Raw genomic sequence first — 19,650 nt, forward strand, 5'->3', positions numbered from 1 at the left:
GTCACGTGCCGGGTGGCGGAGTATAAAACAATCGGGAGGGGCCGGCACGTGAGGCCGGCCGAGAGCGAGACGCGGTGGCTGCGCGAGGGAGCCCGCCTGCTTGCAGCGGTGAGGCTGAGGCGGCGGCGGCGGCCCGGGGCTTGCTGGGTGCGCTGCCCCAGCGGCGTTGTTACCCCCAGGTGCGTCCCAGCCTGCGGTGGGCGGCCCTCCCCGGGGGGGCGCAGCAGCCGCCGCCGCCGCCGCTGCAGCGGTTACAATGCAGCGATGAGCCGCTTCGTGCAGGGGGCTGCGGAGCCCTCCGGCCACGGCCCCTGGGGAGAGCCGCTGCGAGGAGCGCAGTGAAAGCGGAGGGGCGGCTTGCTGCCACCCGAGGGACTGCTTTAGTGACCCGTCCCGGGGCTGGCGGAGCAAGCGCCTGCTCCTTGCAGAGCACAGCTGTGTGCGTGGCTGGGTTTCCTGGGCTGCTCGCTCCTGGGGGTGCCCAGCGCGGCCCCCCGCCAGCCATCGGCGTCTCACGTGCCCAGTTTGCCTAGTTAGGTCAGGAGTTGTGGAGCAGTTTGTATGGTGGGGGCGCTGAGAGCCACTGACCCAAGCTGTAAACCCTGTATATGATGGAAACCTCTTCAAGCCCGAGTGTGTGGCCGCAGCCCTAGTTCCAGCACCGATGAGTTACATGAGCATCATCTTTACAAGCTGGAGAGCTGTCCCCAGAGGCTGAGCCCTGTTCCTTTGCAATAGGAAACATACTTTCCCCTATGGCTGATTACAACATACTGCTGGTTAAATGTTTGTTAAAAGTTGCGGGAGAAGGTGCTGGCTGTCAAATCATAAGACTATCAGGAAAAAAATTTAAACTGGCTGCTTGATGATCAGGCCCCCAGGGATAGCTCAGTAGTTTGAGCATTGGCCTGCTAAACCCAGGGTTGTGAGCTCAATCCTTGAGGGGGCCATTTAGGGATCTAGGGCAAAAATTGGGGATTGGTCCTGCTTTGAGCAGGGGGTTGGACTAGATGATCTCCTGAGGTCCCTTCCAACCCTGATATTCTATGATTCTAAGTAGCCGGCTGTGTTAGGTTAGCCCCTGCACGTGCGCACACACAAGAAAGTGAATGTACAGTTCAAATGATCCCTCCTCCCCTCGCTGTATAGCTCAAACAATAGGAGTTATGCACCTGTTGAGTGGAGAGGTGTCAGGGTGGAGGTGTCCAGTATTGGTGGTGTTTGGAGCATGATTGTCCAGTCTTGAACGTGCTTGTGTGTATTGCAGCTAATGTGACCAGTAAACTAGTTAGTCTTCCAAAGAGCACCATAAAATAGTTCTTTCAAAAATGACCTAAACACCACTACCAAAGTAAGGCTTGAAGTCAGTTTTGTTGCTTTAGGGCTCATAGAAGATCTCTACATCCTCAACTCTGAACTTCTTTGTAATTGTACTACCTTCTGCTCTGTTATTAGCTTGCTGGGTGACCTCAGGCAAATCACTTTACTTTTCTGTGCCTCAGTGTCCCCATCTGTAAAATGATAATAGTACTCACCTTCTTTCTAAAGCCCTTTGAGATCTGCTGATGAAAAAAGCGCAATATAAGAGCTAGGTATTTTGCTGTGATCCTGATTGATCTTGTTAACTCTAGTATAGTTGGTCATATTCTTGGCTATTCTTCAGAGGTATATGAGGTTCTGCATGGATTAGTGTTGGTGGCTTCAGTAGATAGCACTCTTCCCTTGGAATGGAAATGAACCAGTATCTTAGGGTGGTCAGCTCACTGGCCTGAGTGAGGAACAGTCTTCCTGCAGAGAGGTGAAGCATCCTGGCTATGTGTGAAAAGAGCCAGTAGACCTTTAAGAGTATAGGGATTAATCTAAATATCCCAGCCAAAGTCAGTGTGATTGCTGTCAGAGGTGCATTGTTCTCACCCAGGTTGCTTATGCTTCAGATGTGGGTGAAATGATTTCTATATAGTCTGACATTGAGTACTCTGAGACTCTATGAAAGTGCACATCTCTGGATTTTAGCCTCTTTAATTTGAGATTGAACACATTGCTTGCTATGCACTATAGTTGGACACTTCAAACTTCTCTCCTTTGCGTACCTAGTAGCAACTGCAGCAGCCCTAGAGTATCTGTGTTAGTAGACTACTTCTGTTTGTCCTTTATTAAAGCAGGGCAGTATGTGAGTGCCATCAAAATCTGCAGAACTTTAACTTTCACTTAACTCTGTTTGAAGTGTCAGATCCTCATGGTGCTGTGTGTGTTAATCTATCTGAGTGTAAATCAGTGTATTGTTGTTTTTAGGATTATTGTCCATTGATGTAAATGAAAAGCTTCCCATAAGATCAGTGGTTACTACATCAGACCCTTTGAGTGAGAATGGCCAGTTTCAGTGCTGCTGTTGCTCATAGTTTTGTCAAGCTGCAGCAGAGTGAAAAGCAACCAGATTCTTGTCCGCTTCCAGTGCTGTCTACAGAGTTGTGAACAGTAGCTGTGAAACAGAAAAGAATCTGGTTGATATTCAAACTAGGGCTATCAAGCAATAAAAAAAAAAATCACAATTGCGTGATTAAAATGAATTATGATTAATCACACTGTTAAACAATAATAAAATACCATTTAAATATTTTTGAATGTTTTCTATACTTTAAAATATATTGATTTCAGTTGTAACAGAAACAGTGTTCAGTGCTCACTTTATATTTTTGATTACAAGTATTTGCACTGTAAAAAGAAACGAGATTATTTTTCAGTTCACCTAATACAAGAACTGTAGTGCAATCTCTTTATCATGAAAACTGAACTTACAAATGTAGACTTGTGTACAAAAAAAATGTAAAACTTTAGAGCCTACAACTCCAGTCAGTTCTACTTCTTGTTCGTCTGAACAATTGGCTGAACAAGTTTGTTTACATTTACAGGAGATAATGCTGCCTGCTTCTTGCTTACAATGTCTCCTGAAAGTGAGAGGAGGCATTTGTGTGGCACGGTTGTAGCTAGTGTCACAAGATATGCACTAAAGATTCATATGTCCCTTCATACTTAGACCACTATTCCAGAGGACATGTGTCCACGCTGATGATGGGTTCTGCTCGATAACAATACAAAGCAGTACGGACAGATGCATGTTCATTTTCATTATCTGAGTCAGATGCCACCAGCAGAAGGTTGAGTTTCCTTTTTGGTGGCTGTGTCCATAAAGAGACTTTTGTGTGGGAGAAGAACAGACACTTATAAGATGAGAGAAATACAATAAGGAGATGTAGGAGCAAGAGTAGGAAACAGGCATTGAAGACAACATACAGAAAAGAAGCCATCCTATATCTTAAGAAGAATTCCAAAAGCAAGAGACTTTCTAGGTAGGAGTGTTTTGAGTAGTATTAGATATTACATTTGACATATGCCACTGATCTATTAAATTTAATCTGACAAATACTTTCTTGCAATATTAGCATATAAAACTATCGCAGTACTATTTGGCAAATACCTTGATGCCTTTATCGCCACTAACATTCAAACACTTTTGCATCGATGGGCAATATTACACTGCAAGATAGTACACAATTGCCTTAATCTTTTAAGTTGTTGGTAGTATGATGGAGTTGTGGGTAGGCATGGTTGTCCATACATATTTTACCCTGGCTAATCAGTTTGATTCTCAAGTTGGTAGGTGTTGGCAGGGGATGGAGGAGTTATGGGGGATGACTAATTACAAGTTATAACTTACAAATTATTCTTTCTGTGTAGATTCACTTAAATAACTATGAATCAGTCCTTCAGCTTCAGTTGGACTGTACAGCCTTCAGGTGGCTGGATGGTTGAAGGAATATGGAGCTTTTTCACCACTAAACCACCTGGCTTAAGAATTGCAGCCTCACCTACAATGGAGAGTTTTGGGTGTGATAAATAACATTATTGGCCTGTGCAACTCCTAAATGTTGTCCTTAGCCAGTGCTCTAGTACTGAGTTACTAGCGTAGATAAGAAGCATTGGTTGTCTAAGTATTACAAATGTCCTGCAGCACACCAGTCATTCAAGGGCATATTAATTTCCCACAAGCCAAGGCACATAGTGCCAAGAAATGTGGGATAAGTTTCCAGAAGGCAATGCACTTGCAGTGTCTGTGGGGATAAATGCAAGCAAAATAGGATTGGTGGTGTGAACTCCCTGTAATGTGGCAGGTACACATGGGCCAGTAATAACACTTCACTTTCATGTGGCACAATTCTCCAGTGTAAACAAGTCTTAAGCTGCCACTATTCAAAGACTCTATATGTGAATGGTCTCTGCCTTCATATTGGTAAGCGCGCACATTAAACACCCACCACTGGCTGGCATGTTGGTAGTTTCAAGAGAGGATTGAATGCAATACAAATTCCCCCTTTTCCCCTAAAGGTGGCCTCTTCAGGTAAGGGATAAGGCAGTCTGGTGGCAGACTATAAGGAAACCTTTAGTACTCCTTCCAGGCTGTACCTAGTCTGTAGATTAAGAGAGCTTCAGTAACCAGGACTGTCAATGTGGCACCTTCTCACATCTGCTAAATTTGGTGAGAAGGGTTTGGGAAGCATATCTCTCTCTCTCTCTCTCTCTCTCTCTCTCTCTTTTCCCCCCCCTCCCCCTTTGCATGCCTCCCCTTGCTTTGGGAATTTCAGGGTTGCCTTTAAATTCATAATACCTGTAACTTGTATGGACTGTTACTCTTTGCTCTCTATTAAAACTAATAGATTTTCAAATAAGATATGAAAGTCTGTCTTCTCAAGTCCATTGTCATAAACTCTGCTTTGTGGGCATGCATACTAAATGAATACATTTCTTTAGTTCAAATCTTAAACTGGAAGAGTGACCACAGGCAGATTCACTTAAATGTGTAAAATTTTCCATATAAATAATCCCTGAAGTGGCTATGACTAATAGCCGGTCAGCATTCTTCTGCACCAGTTCATATTTTACACTGTGGCTCTAGGTGCTTCAATAATACAAAGAAATAATAAAGCTCATTCTAGGAGGAGAAAAAAGCATTTAGATGGTGAAGTTCCTTAGTAAACAAACCTTGTTTAATTTTAGCACAATACATTTATTACTCTTCCAGTGTATATAGTTGCAAGAGCAGAAATTGTTTACCTTGAGATAGTAAATCAAGATTTAAACAAACTCTGAATTCTGTCAGTTTCTCCTAGGCAAGTGATGCTTGGCAAGTGACTCCACAGCCATGCTGGTTCTCTATAGGTCTTGTAACCCTGGCTTTTAGCAGAGTACTGATCAAAAGAGCACCAGCTTTTGCTACTGCATAAGCACAAAGGAGTGCTGAGCAAATGGACCGTTTGCAGGGTTCCCTTCCCAACTGTCTGGAGACCAGGGAAGGGAAGACATAGTGCCAAATGGAACAGCAGAATTGCAACAATTATGTTGAAAGTGTACTGCAATGTTTGCACATTGTCAACATCCATTGTTGACAAATGATGCAATGTTGTGATATAAACATTACAATGGAATGTCCCTCTGACTTTAAATGGATTGAGAGTATCCCTGAAGAACTGACTTTATTTTGGACAGGTGGCTTTTCTGCTTTTTCATTCTGCTGACCTCTCCATAAGAGATTTCCCTCCTCGTGGCTGCCTCCTCCTAGCTTCCCACTGCATGCTGGGGGCCATCAGGAAAGGCATCATGCTTCATAGCTTGAGAGGCAGTGTTCCAGACTATTCATTGATCACACTTCACTTATATTTTCTTGGCTTAAAATAAGGATTTTGTTCCATGACCACTGTCATGGTTTGGGTATTCCTAATATACCTGTCCATTATTCCTTGTGTGTACCTGTTCTCAATGTGTGGTAGACTTGTCTGTGGATGAACTCAGTCTGGTATGATGGTATTGTTAAATTGTCTGTATTTGACTGGCGTGTGCTTAGGAGTTCCTTCCCGGTAGGAAGTGAATTTTGTAACATAGTTTCTAGTATTATGGGTGTTCATGTGTTCAATGGATACAGAAACTATGCAGCTATATTAGTTCTCAAAGACAAAGTAAAGAATGGTACCTTACTGAAGAGGTCTCATTCAAGAAAGGCTAGTTCCAGGACCTGAAGATTACCAGAAACCTGTTAGAGATAGACCTAAAAGATGAGGAGTGGCAGAGCCCTGCCAGCAAGGTCCAGTGGCAATGCCTTCTGAGAAGACAAGTTGTGTACATGATGTTCCCCTTGAAATCCCAGTCTGCTGGGATTTCAATCAGGTTACCCTTCCTGGTCCCTGCTTCGGGGAGAGGGGTTTGCTCAATTTTCCATGCTGGCTTCTGGCAAGGAGGCTTTTGATTCAACCTGAAGATTCCTCGTTCCCCCTCTCACCTGCTCCTCTATCCTCTTCAAAACCAGAGTCTGTGGGAGGCTTGCCTCTCCTACTGTACATTTCCTCAGCCTCTTCTAGTGTTGTAAGGGGTGTGGTTTTATGTGACCTTTCACAGTTTACCCTCCACTGTCCTAGCCTTCCTCTTTCTGGGTCCTTCCCCATGAGTAGCTCCCAGGCAAATGGGAGTCCCTTCTCTGGCTATGGTCCCCCATTGCTGTCCCTCCTTTTTGGCTGGTGCAGTGAGAGCTCCCTCCTATTTCAATCTACTGTAAACACTGTTCACAGAACTCTGAATAAGTATTGTGTAAGTAAAATTATGAGAAGCAGCAGAACTACGGGAGATCTCTACTAGCAGGAAAACTATGCTGAATAGTAAACTCAGTTAACACTTGGAAGTCTCTTTGAAACTATAGGGGCAAAAAGTTAACTTTCACTTCCTGGAGATTTTGCTTCTGTAGGATTCAGTGTAGGCAATCCTTGCATGTGCCTAGTGGTCTTGTCAAGACCTGGCTTCTATCCTCTGCCAACCTGCTAGTCTGCTGATGATCTTGGCAACAGTAACTTACTGCATATTGCAGAAGAGTACTCTTTGTAGGCTATTATATAAAAGCAGCTCCCTGACTCTTTTCAAAGAGGTCACACTTCACTTACGACTTAAGGATTTCTTGCAGGTAGTTTTGAGTTGTGCTGTATCTTGAGGCAGTTCTGTTGTAGTAAGCAGCAAGCCAGGAACACATTTTCTGGTGTATAATTCATGGGACATGTGCATGTGTGAGGACAACAAATGGACTCAATCTTGTGTATATAAGGGAGAAAAGGCAACATTTAAGAGAGGAATTTGAGTAAATGGTACTGTCGCCCACCCAGTTGCTTAAATTTTTCCATTGGGTTAGCATTGTGCTATTGTCCCTTTTATGAGGTCCTAAGAGTACCAAGATTGTATGATTGCTGTAATACAAGACCCTCTAAAATAGCACCCAACAGTGCTGAGCAGACCCAGTTTTAGTTCACCTCACACTGATGGGCCTTTTTAAAATAAAGGATTAAGTCTCTTGTGGATGCTTATTTCAATGGCTCATCCTTCCTTTCACCTCAGGCAGCCAGTGGACAATTGGAATTTCTATGCATTCTCACCCCACAAACACTAATGGGCTCTGTTCTCCAGTTGATTTCTATTGCTAAAAGGACTCCAATTAATCCTCAGCCAAGCACTCAGACTAAACAGTATAAACTGCTTCTGTTGCCTCTAAGTTTTAAGGGGTGGATAGAGGAAAAGGGGGAAAAGTCATTTTTTTATATATATAGATGACATCTGTAGCAATGGTGGTGTTTGCTCATTAGCTAGGTATCTGAACTGAAAGCGGCCAGTTAGTAGAACATCTTTCATCTAAGCCATATCAGTGTAGTCTCTCTAGTATTATAAATATTCATATCCCAAGCAGAATGAGCCTAAGTGAGCACATAGCCAAATGCTGCATGAGTTATGGTTTGTGTACATAGCATTCTTTGCTTGGTTAATATCCTGTGCAGAGTGGCCAAAAATTAGTTTGACAACTTACAACAATTGCCCTGTGATGGAAGTTCTAGAAATTTAAATGTGAGTATCAGGATGAAAGGGAAACTGCAATAAATGGGGGGAAGTGAAGTAAAATGGAGAGGACACAGCTTGGAATAAATTATTACAAAAGTTGTAGTATACCCTGTTTTATCTTGGCATGAAATTATGCTATAACTTTTTTCCTGGGGAAGAGAGGGAATGAAGCTATAACAACTAATAGTCTGTATTTATAATCTATTAGAGATGAGCACTGAAGCAGAACAGCAGCTTCTCCATGATGCTAGAAATGGAAACTGTGAAGAGGTTCGACAACTACTGGAAACCATGGACAAAGAAGAAGTAGTTGTTGACATCAACTGCAAAGGTTAGTATGATTAACTCTTAGCCGTTAAGGTTATAAACCTTAAGTGATGTAGGGCCCCCTCATTATCCTCTAAAAGATAAAACATCAAACTCTAACACACCAGGCATATATTTTTGCGTGGATGCATGTACATATAGAGCAGTGGGTATATGAGCCTTACCTAGTGGGGTAAAGTACAATGCTTTGAAAGTTCTCTTGTAAAAGCAGAATGCACTACTATGTAAAGGACCAGAAAGACTGCAGGAGTCCAATATGTTGGACTGTATATCGTTTCTTGGTTTTGGTGAGTAAGTGGTGCCATTTGCAAAGAACACTGATGCCATCTGCCAGCACTTCCAGTGATTGGACATGTCCTAATAAGTCTTGAACATGTTCTGCTGTAACTGTTTGTATCTTGCATCTTTCAGTCTTTGTAGTAGAGCACACCCCCAGTCAATACTTCATTTATAACTCACTTGAGAGGTAAGTCTACATATTTGATATCTGTAGAAGCTGGTGATAAGTGTATAACTATAGAACTTGGGCAGAGTAAGAGGGACTCTAGAAAGGGAGGGGATGGGGAAGAGGATAAATAGCTGATAATGTAGTGTTAACATTACAGTAGGGCCTGGAGATCCCAACTGGGATTAGATACTCCATTGTGTTATATGCTGTACAGACACGACAGTTGCCACCCCAGCAGTTTATGGTCTAGTTGGATGAGGTGCAGGGTGGAAGAGTAAATGGAGGTTTAAGAGAGGTGAAGTGACTGACTTGACCAAAGTTGCACAGCATGTCACTGGCAGCAATGGCAATAAAAGCCAGATATCTTGAGTCCAGTCCAGTGCTTTGTCCCCTGCACCATGTTCTCTCTCCTCTCCATTAATAAGCCATGGATGCTTCACTTATTAATGCCTCAACCTGTAAAATATCTAATTAGCTAATCCCCAAAAAGAGAATATGCATTTGTTCCACTCTCTTCTCAGTGGGAAGTGGGGAACAAATGGCTTAAAGAGCAGGGCTTTTTGTTTAAGACAGGATAAAAGCAAAGCTCTCTTAAAGAAGAATCTTGCATATAATTCAAGCCAACAGTATGTACAGTGAAAACTTACACCTATAAACAAATGGACTACTAAGCATAAAGATTCTTGCCTCAGCTGGATTTGTCATAACAAAGCTACAGAGATACCACCACTCAGCTGCCCACTATGAATTAACTTCCTCTGTTATACATGTATCTATCCACTATTGACATGGTATTCTCATTTATTTTCAGGTGTGAACATTAACAATATTATAGCATTAGTCTCAAAGAAATTGTACATGCTTACCCCATTTTTGGAGTTAAAATTTGGGACAAAAACAAAGTAAACCCTGCAAAGTCCACCGCAAACTCCACTTTAGGGGAAGTGCTGGATCTCTCCTAGAAAATAGTCTTTCTAGTCTCCCTCTTCCTACCTCCCCACCACTCATACACAGAGGCAGTAGTAGCTGGACCAACAACCCCGATTTGATCTTCTAATGTGTCAACCCTTCTCTTGAAGGACCCTCTGAGGTGTGGTTCAGTCCTTGGTCTCTGCAGAGATTTTCAGTAGCATCATTCCAAGTGGTGCTGCTTTTGAGAAGTGCATACTTGTTCCATTGGAAATGGACTGAAAGATTTTTTTCCCTTAAGCTAATAAACATCCATTAGCTAGTAAACACCCTGACAGCTATATTGAATAAGAATCTAGGATTGTACTAGGCACTGCAGACTTAATAACTTCCCTACCCTATATAACATCCTGCCTAAAACAAGGGAGGTGGAGAAGGGTTACAACTTTAACTTTTGATCCTATGCTCTTTTTCCCTATCAACTTGAATGGTAATCCTCTTTTTTTTTTTCGTGGTCTGACTCCTTTAACTTCTTCCACACTCTTTCTCAGTACTCATTGCTTCTGTTTATTCCAGCAAAATGAGTTCAGTGTAAATGAAAAATAGTGCTGCTGACATTGGTGGGCGGTACAGAAATTCACTCTCCGTTATTGCCTTTCCAATTCCATGTTTCTGCTTTCTGTTTAGCTACTGTGTAGCTGATATAGTGACTTGCACAAAATGTGAACAGGAAGGATGATCTCTCTTGAGTGGCGGTTAATAAGAACTTCCTGAAAGTAATGTTTCTATTTGAACATCAAAGAAATTGATGACCAAGAAAGCTTGGGGTTTTCAGTTCTAAGGTTTTCCCCTCGATACCTTCTTGTATTGTCTGCTCTTCTTGTAAAACAAAGGTTTAATGTGAAGGTGTGACTGCCAACTTCAGTCTTCATTTTTGTCTACCTGTGTGTGCTCCACTAAGCCATCTCCTAATGGATGGTTTACAGGTTACTAAACAGTTTTTGAGATGGCTGACAAAAAAAAATTGCTGACCCACTTCAGTCCTGGTATAAGAATCCAGGCTTCACTGGAGTTGCAACAGCTTGCACCCGCTGAATTTGGCTCACTCTTCCTTGAAACAGTTTTATCCATGCTACAATGGCATAACCCTTTAGCAAATGCAGCATGGTACTCTAAGGCCATTTGTGCTAGCTTCCTTATTTTACATGCTGTTTGCTCTTTTGTAGTGCTTGTAACTTGCAGCAAAAGCCTTCAGACACTTACAGGGCTTCAAAAATGCTACACAATAGCCATGGGCTTTTAATAAGTTTACTTATAGGAGGCTATTTGGTAGAGAAGTGACAAATTACTTAGGTTTTTATAGTGGTGATTTCATGTTTCACTTTGCTAAGAATCCCCTTCCTTTATTCTGTACAAATGCTTCAGTGGCATGTCAATATTCCATAAAGCTACACTAAAAATTACCTGAGCGACAATCTTTTTTTTCCTCCCATAGTTTCTTTCAGACTTTAGAACAGATAATGTTCTGTTTTCCCCAAACCACCACTTCTGGAGTAAGCAACACTTCTCTCTCTCTCTGACCCACATGTGAGCAGGCAGGCAGGCAGTAACCAGAACTAACCAAACTGTCAAAGTGAACTCTAACTGAAGGCACTGCACTTCAAAAGATGCACAAAACAAGGAGCCTGAGCCTAACCAAAGGGTTCTGCATGAGGTTGAGCTGGGGAAATCTCAAATCACTTTAATTTGAGAGGAGATTGCACAATGCTTTACTTTTTCTCCTGGACGGTGATAGGCACTGTAGAGATACAAGGAGGAGAGCATGAATTCTCAGTTCATCTGTTTCAGGGTCTTGTCACAGGAGTCATAACTCAGTTTGACTTGAAGTGCCCAGTTGCTGTTGTGGCATCACAGCCTTGTGGATAAAGGGGTTGAAGATCCAACTTTCCTCCAGATTGCTGGAGGAGGGATGGGAAACAATCCTGCAGTTGGGTGTGAAGCGCTCTCAGCTGATGTCTTGAGTGCTTGGTAGCTTCCTCATGCTTCAGACTTCTAGGAAACGGGTAGACAAGAACTACTACAGGCTTCCTCCTTGTGCTCCTGAAGACCAGGTGCAAAGCTTTGGCTGAAAGCCTCTAAGCTGTCATGAAGGGAGGATATGAATCCCGCACCCTTAGACAGGGGAGCTCAGCTGTTAGGTGGTATGCTTCTGCTGTCTTGCTGACATTTCTGGGCACCTGAGACACAGTGAGGGCTTAAGCAAAAGGTGACTAGAGGATGTGGGGGAAACTACCCTTGTGTTCTGAATTTAAACTGGCTGCACTTCACAACAGAACTACCTCACTTCAGTGCTATTGCTAGAAAGGGAGCTTGCATTGTTAGAGCAACTCATAAAGTCCAAGCTCACAGCGAAGCTTTTAAGTTAGCTACTCTAACAATAAAGCTGTTCAGAAAATGTAATAGCAAAACATTTTGACATCTCTGCAAGACAGTCCTCTTTTTTTTTTTTTTCTTCCAGTTCTGTTTAACTGCTTCATGAAGGATGTGGTGTCATTTTGGAGGTGTCTTCATACACCAAGCTCTTTGAAGGAAACAGACATTAGGTGTGACTATTTTGGATGTATGACCATACTGATCGTGTTTGTCATCAGCTTTGCACATCTATGCAGACAGTAATAACATACTCTCACTTAATGGGGGGGACAGCAGAGTGCTTCTTGAAATGTCTTGGATGAGTTACTTAAACTGTGCCAAGACAGCTTATAGAGGAATGGCTCTACAGCAGGATTGTATCTAACAAATGCTAGTAGCTGACAGCACCAGACACCTAATTTGAATTGCTAGGAAAATTAGTGTTTGAAAGCAGTTGGTCTGATACCCTTGGCCATATTATTAATGTGGGTTGCTTAGCAAAAACACAACTTTTCACTCTAGCTGCTTCTTGCCCTTGAACTCCTGAAACTGTGTCTTTTGTGCAGAGAAGGAAAACTTTCCAGGTTAACACACAATACTGTTGGGTGACTTGTAGAAGTGAGATTGGGGTGTCCTTTGCATTACTCAGACTGGCAGTGTAGTCTTGGGTTTTTCCCCCAGGCTTTAAGTTTAAATGAAGATTTCATACTATTGGCATCTGGGACTTTAGAATATGCTCCTTTCAAAACAATACATTGTAACTATGTGCTGCAATAACTCAAATGCAGAAAATTTGCCACTACCCTTTTAAAAAAATCATGCTGGATCACTCTGGTAAAGGTTAACCAACAAGTGCAATTCAGTTGAGATTCTGCCTTGGGCCTTAGCAAAGACTGCTCTCTTTCTCATGCCTGGCATTTCAGTTCTGTTATGGATGTCCTGTTTTGTGGGTTGGGGTTTATAATAAGGGGTGCTGGGTGCAGATTTAATGCTGTCTTAATAGAGGTTGTAGCAGTCCATTTACTTACATTCTACACTGAATATACAAGCAAGTGATTAGATGGAAACAATAGAAGTCCTTCCTGAAGAGGACATTGTTACAGGGCTCATGTTGTGTGTTTACTTCAGTTGCTTCTGTACTATTTCTGGCAACCCTTATGCTCTTTCTTTTTCCTACCCCCTCAGTGATGATGATCCTGCTCTAGATAATGAAAATAGAACATTAAAAAAATAAAACCCTACACACCTTGCACTTCTGTTCAGTAGGCTCCTATTTGTTGTGGCTGATAGTTGTTGCTCCAAAACTGATATACAACCTGCTGGTGGCATTCAACATGGAATGCGGTATATCTTGGTACTAGAGGAATGAATACTTTTCCCTTGGAGAAGCACAGTGTCAAATGGTAACAGACAAAAATCAGTGTAGTAAGGGATAACAAGCAGAAAGTCAAACATTCAGCAGAATGCACAAGTCCTAGTAACATAAGATGGTTACCATGCCTTATTAAAGGTTAAATATAGCATCTTGTTCCAACAGAACACAAAAAAGCAGATTTAACAATTGTGCTTGCTTTTGTGGGTTAATATTGGGACCCAAATGTTACATATAACTCTTACTTTTGCTGGGCTGTCACTTTAGTGGAGGATGGCTGATCACTCACCAGGCTGCTTCTTCCCGTGACTGAGGATGTTACCTCTTTTTAAAGCATGAAGCAGGGAAATGTCTGTCTGCCACATCAGTCTGGTATGAAAACATGAACAATGGAATTTTAACTAGCCGAAATCTGAACTGAAACTAAAGTTGTAAGCAAAACTGGCCACATGGGAGTCGCATCAAAACTTTCTTCTCACGTGACTTGCTTTTTTAATGTTACTCAGACTTTCAATGTAACTTACTGCACTAATGTTTAGCAGAGAGCTTAAATTTAATCAGATATACCTTTCAATTGCTAGGCCTCTCATTTGAATGTGTTTGTCCACTTCTAACTAAGATCTTGAGTGCATTAGACACTCTTTAGTCATATTCTTGCTTGGAAACTTTACATAAAGTAAGACACTGAAAGGGGAGGCTCCCAAAGAAACCATTCCATTTCAGTAAGACCAAAACCAAAAATTGGTCTAGTTGTGGCCCAAACTTTGCTGAACTTCCTGATCTCTGCAAGGGTTATTTTCAAAGCTCTCTGCATGCAGTCTAGAGAACATCTGTTAAGTCTTTCCAGCTACTAATATCTTTAAAAGATGTAGGTATGGGGATGTAAAGCTGGAAGGCCTGAAGTGTGTATGTGGGGGGCAGGACGGTGTCTTGGAGGAGGGGAGGCAGCATACTGGCATCTCTAGTTTGCTGTAGACCTTGAAATGCTACATACCTAAACTACCAACACTACAGAAAGAGGGATTCTAGGGGGACTCCTCCTGAAGGTCGAAACAGCAGACTGGACTTCTACATAGAGTGCTTCCGCTGACATGCACGGGCTGAAATTGTGGAAAAGCAGCATCACTTGCCCCATCACCTCAGCCATGCGGAACGCAATGCCATCCACAGCCTCAGAAACAACTCTGACATCATAATCAAAAAGGCTGACAAAGGAGGTGCTGTCGTCATCATGAATAGGTCGGAATATGAACAAGAGGCTGCTTGGCAGCTCTCCAACACGAGTTTCTACAAGCCATTACCCTATGATCCCACTGAGAGTTACCAAAAGCAACTACAGCATTTGCTCAAGAAACTTCCTGAAAAAGCACAAGATCAAATCCGCACAGACACACCCCTGGAACCCCGACCTGGGATATTCTATCTACTACCCAAGATCCATAAACCTGGAAATCCTGGGCGCCCCATCATCTCAGGCATTGGCACCCTGACAGCAGGATTGTCTGGCTATGTAGACTCCCTCCTCAGGCCCTACACTACCAGCACTCCCAGCTACCTTCAAGACACCACTGACTTCCTGAGGAAACTTCAATCCATTGGTGATCTTCCTGATAACACCATCCTGGCCACTATGGATGTAGAAGCCCTCTACACCAACATTCCACACAAAGATGGACTACAAGCCATCAAGAACACTATCCCCGATAATGTCACGGCTAACCTGGTGGCTGAACTTTATGACTTTGTCCTTACCCATAACTATTTCACATTTGGGGACAATGTATACCTTCAGATCAGCGGCACTGCTATGGGTACCCGCATGGCCCCACAGTATGCCAACATCTTTATGGCTGATTTAGAACGCTTCCTCAGCTCTCATCCCCTAAAGCCCCTACTCTACTTGCGCTATATTGATGACATCTTCATCTGGACCCATGGAAAAGAAGCCCTTGAGGAATTCCACCATGATTTCAACAATTTCCATCCCACCACCAACCTCAGCCTGGTCCAGTCCACACAAGAGATCCACTTCCTGGACACTACAGTGCTAATAAACAATGGTCACATAAACACCACCCTATACCGGAAACCTACTGACCGCTATTCCTACCTGCATGCCTCCAGCTTTCACCCTGACCACACCACACGATCCATCGTCTACAGCCAAGCTCTGCGATACAACCACATTTGCTCCAACCCCTCAGACAGAGACAAACACCTACAAGATCTCTGTCAAACTTTCTTACAACTACAATACCCACCTGCAGAAGTAAAGAAACAGATTGATAGAGCCAGAAGAGTTCACAGAAGTTACCTGCTACAGGACAGGCCTAACAAAGAAAATAACAGAACGCCACTAGCCGTCACCTTCAGCCCCCAACTAAAACCCCTCCAACGCATTATCAAGGATCTACAACCTATCCTGAAGGATGACCCAGCACTCTCACAAATCTTGGGAGACAGGCCAGTCCTTGCCTACAGATAGCCCCGCAACCTGAAGCAAATACTCACCAGCAACCACATACCACACAACAGAACCACTAACCCAGGAACTTATCCTTGCAACAAAGCCCGTTGCCAACTGTGCCCACATATCTATTTAGGGGACACCATCAAAGGGCCTAATAACATCAGCCACACTATCAGAGGCTCGTTCACCTGCACATCCACCAATGTGATATATGCCATCATGTGCCAGCAATGCCCCTCTGCCATGTACATTGGTCAAACTGGACAGTCTCTACGTAAAAGAATAAATGGACACAAATCAGATGTCAAGAATTATAACATTCATAAACCAGTCGGAGAACACTTCAATCTCTCTGGTCACGCAATCACAGACATGAAGGTCGCTATCTTAAAACAAAAAAACCTCAAAGCCAGACTCCAGCGAGAAACTGCTGAATTGGAATTCATTTGCAAATTGGATACTATTAATTTAGGCTTAAATAGAGACTGGGAGTGGCTAAGTCATTATGCAAGGTAGCCTGTGTCCTCTTGTTTTTTCCTACCTCCCCCCCCAGATGTTCTGGTTTAACTTGGATTTAAACTTGGAGAGTGGTCAGTTTGGATGAGCTATTACCATCAGGAGAGTAAGTTTGTGTGTGTATGGGGGTGGGGGGGGATGTGAGAGAACCTGGATTTGTGCAGGAAATAGCCCAACTTGATTGTCATGCACATTGTGTAAAGAGTTGTCACTTTGGATGGGCTATCACCAGCAGGAGAGTGAATTTGTGGGGGGGGGTGGAGGGTGAGAAAACCTGGATTTGTGCTGGAAATGGCCCACCTGATGATCACTTTAGATAAGCTATTACCAGCAGGACAGTGGGGTGGGAGGAGGTATTGTTTCATATTCTCTATGTATATATAAAGTCTGCTGCAGTTTCCACGGTATGCATCCGATGAAGTGAGCTGTAGCTCACGAAAGCTTATGCTCAAATAAATTGGTTAGTCTCTAAGGTGCCACAAGTACTCCTTTTCTTTTTGTGAATACAGACTAACACGGCTATTACTCTGATATCTAAACTGTTATCCTACACACAGTGATCTTAACCAAGAAGTCTGCCAGTATGGTTACCACTGTTGGAAGGGACCATAAGGATCTCATTTGCTTCAGTCTTATGAGAAAATGTATAAATAAACCACTTTTATACATATTTAGATACTGCTATTGGTATCTAAATATGTATAAAAATTCAATAGGAAGGCCTCTCTGTAATATTGCTGTTGAAGGCTGAGAGGCAGTGATGACTGCATGGAGACTTAAAAGTGAAAAGGACAAACTAGGGTTGTGCTGAAAAAGATTGGCATGGCCTAGTCTAACATTAGAATCCTGAAGTTCTGTACAACTGATAATCCCATTAGAGCATGCGTAATGAGGTGGCTTTGAATCTTTCTGCCAATAACTTGCTATCCTTGTACTTGCCAAATAGTGGTTTACATGGCATCTATTTGCGCCGAGGTAATACTGCATAACAATCAAGGCTCAGTTGCCATTTTGAAGGCATGCAGTAAAGAGTCCTTTCCCAAGGAGCTTACAGTTGAGGCCACAGCACACTGCAGCAGGTCCATGAGACAGATGGGAGGTGGGGACAAAAATGGAAGAGAGAAGACAAGGTAACAAAGTAAGCGAATATCCTACAATAAGAGGGCTCAACTTGCCACTTGAAATGAAGGTGCAGCTGGGATGGGGGTCAGCAATCTTCAAAGCTCTAAAAGTGAGAATTTGGGTAGGGGTGAAAACCTATTATATTTAAATTAAGACCTCCTTATGGTTAAAAGGCCCTTAGTGGTGCTTATCTATGCTGAAAATTGTTAGCAGGGCAACTACGGGAAAATAACTGACTATCAGTTTATGGTATGAGCCCCATCTTAAACACCAATTTTTTAAAGAAAGGTGTAGGGTTCTATGCTAGTGTTTTTGTCTTCTCTTTGGTAAATTTGTATGGGCTGCAGAGGCCTACTTGTAAGGCATACATGAGATGAAGGAAAACTTGATGATGGTACTACAATTTACACATTAGACCACTAATCTGTGTCCTCTCAATACCCCCACCAGTAACAAGCTTTGTGGCTGGTACTTAAATGCATCTTTAATATACAGTTTTTTGTGAGGTGCAGAACAGCTCTGCTTATTGTCTACATGTAGCAAGTAGAGAAACTAAGCTCAGTTACCAACTCAGTGGAATTTCTTTCACTGTAATATGCATAATTTTAACCTAGAAATCTACCAGTTTGTTAAATAACAGTGAATGTTAACTAAAGCTGAAATTTCAGTGAATGTCAAATACAGGTAGTCCCAACTTCAGGGTAAACTATTCAGATTCAGAATAAATGGTGGTTATCCAAGAGCTTTGCTCTGTGTCCACTTCCAGCTGACTGTTCTGTTAGCTCCAGCACCCTGTCAGTGAGATCTGAACATACATGCCTTATGGATTGCAAATGCTCTTGGTAACTGCTTGACATAGAAAGCCTTGCCAATGACAAGGCTGTTACCGGTGCATAGTATTCTTAAACATAAAGATAATTCAGGTTATAAACCAACTGGCTTCTCATGTGTCCTATGCTCTTAAGTGTAAGGGTTAGCTATGACTCTCTTAAGGCTCATATAAGAGGAATGGACTCAGTGAAACCAGAATTGACTTTTTAGACTCTTGTAGATTTAAAAAACAAACTAGTTCTTAGAATGCTATTTTCATCCATATGTGTCAAAGCACAAGAGTTAAGAAATATGGAAGCAACAATGTAATGCTAGGTTGATGCCCTATTAGAGATGCTCTAGTTCAGGGGTTCTCACAACAAATTTTCTGGCGGCCTCAGTGTAGCCACGAACACTGGTTGTTGGCCGCTCCAACAATTTTTTTCCTAAACTACTTAATTAACTTTAGGAAAAACAAATAAATATGCATGTTTACGTATCCAAGTCATTGTAATTGATTGATGTAGGTTTTTTGTAGACTCAATAGTAAAAACAATGTACAGTTATATTTTGGTGCCCCTGGCCCCTGCTGCCTACCCGGGCCCCACTGCTTCCACCCCATTGCCTTGGGCTCCCTTCTGTGGCCTCAGACCCCAGGCTCACCCCACTTCTTGCCTCTGAACCACAGCACTTGGTAAGGCCAGCCCTGCAGAAGCCCAGAGCCCGAGCCCCATGGCTGGAGTCAGGGGTGGGCTGAAGCCCAGAGCCCACAGGCAGAGCCCTGCTACTGTGTGGGGGCTGAAACTCAAAGCCCTCAAGTTGGGGGAAGTGGACTGAAGCCCACCTCAGGAGGCCTGCAGCTGATGCCTGCTGCCAGAGCCCTGCGGCTGCAGCCGGGTGAGGGGGGGACTATAGCTTGTCACCGGAGCCTCTGGCAGAACCGGGGGAGGCTGAAGCCCGCTCCTGAGTGCTGCAGGGCGGGGCCACTGCTTTGCCCCCCTCTCCTTCTCTGCACAAGAGGCTGCTGTGGCTGCAGGAAAAACCCCTGGTGGCCGCATTTGAGAAACACTGCTCTAGTTCAACCAGAAGCTATGGGCTTGATGCAGTAATTAGTGGGGGGCGTAATTTTATTTTATTCTGCAGGAGGTCAGACTAGATATTCAGTCCTTTTTGGCCTGAAATCTATAAATGGCTGCTCTCACTGGCCCACCTTGATTATCATACAAATTGTAAGGAGAGTGATCACTTTAGATAAGCTGTTACCAGCAGGAGAGTGGGGTGGGGGAGAGAAAACCTTTTGTAGTTGTAAACACCCATTTTTTCATGCTTTGTGTGTATAAAAAG

The 19,650-nt window shown here is 43.0% G+C and overlaps 1 protein-coding gene across 6 annotated transcripts in view; it reads left to right on the top strand.

Annotated features, from left to right (window-relative positions):
- Window positions 1–19,650, top strand: part of OSBPL1A (oxysterol binding protein like 1A) — a 207,892-nt gene continuing 188,242 nt past the window's right edge. For 3 of the 6 annotated variants that reach the window (XM_073331361.1, XM_073331364.1, XM_073331365.1), the window contains exons 1-2: window positions 1–179; window positions 8,129–8,251. In XM_073331361.1, coding sequence (XP_073187462.1) covers window positions 8,131–8,251 — 121 coding nt within the window. In that variant the 5' untranslated portion in view covers window positions 1–179; window positions 8,129–8,130. The remainder of the gene's footprint in view (window positions 180–8,128; window positions 8,252–19,650) is intronic. The other 3 variants (XM_073331366.1, XM_073331362.1, XM_073331363.1) reach the window with 3 other exon arrangements.

Source organism: Lepidochelys kempii, chromosome 2 (genome assembly GCF_965140265.1).
Source record: "Lepidochelys kempii isolate rLepKem1 chromosome 2, rLepKem1.hap2, whole genome shotgun sequence".
In the NCBI taxonomy this organism is placed as follows: domain Eukaryota; kingdom Metazoa; phylum Chordata; order Testudines; family Cheloniidae; genus Lepidochelys; species Lepidochelys kempii.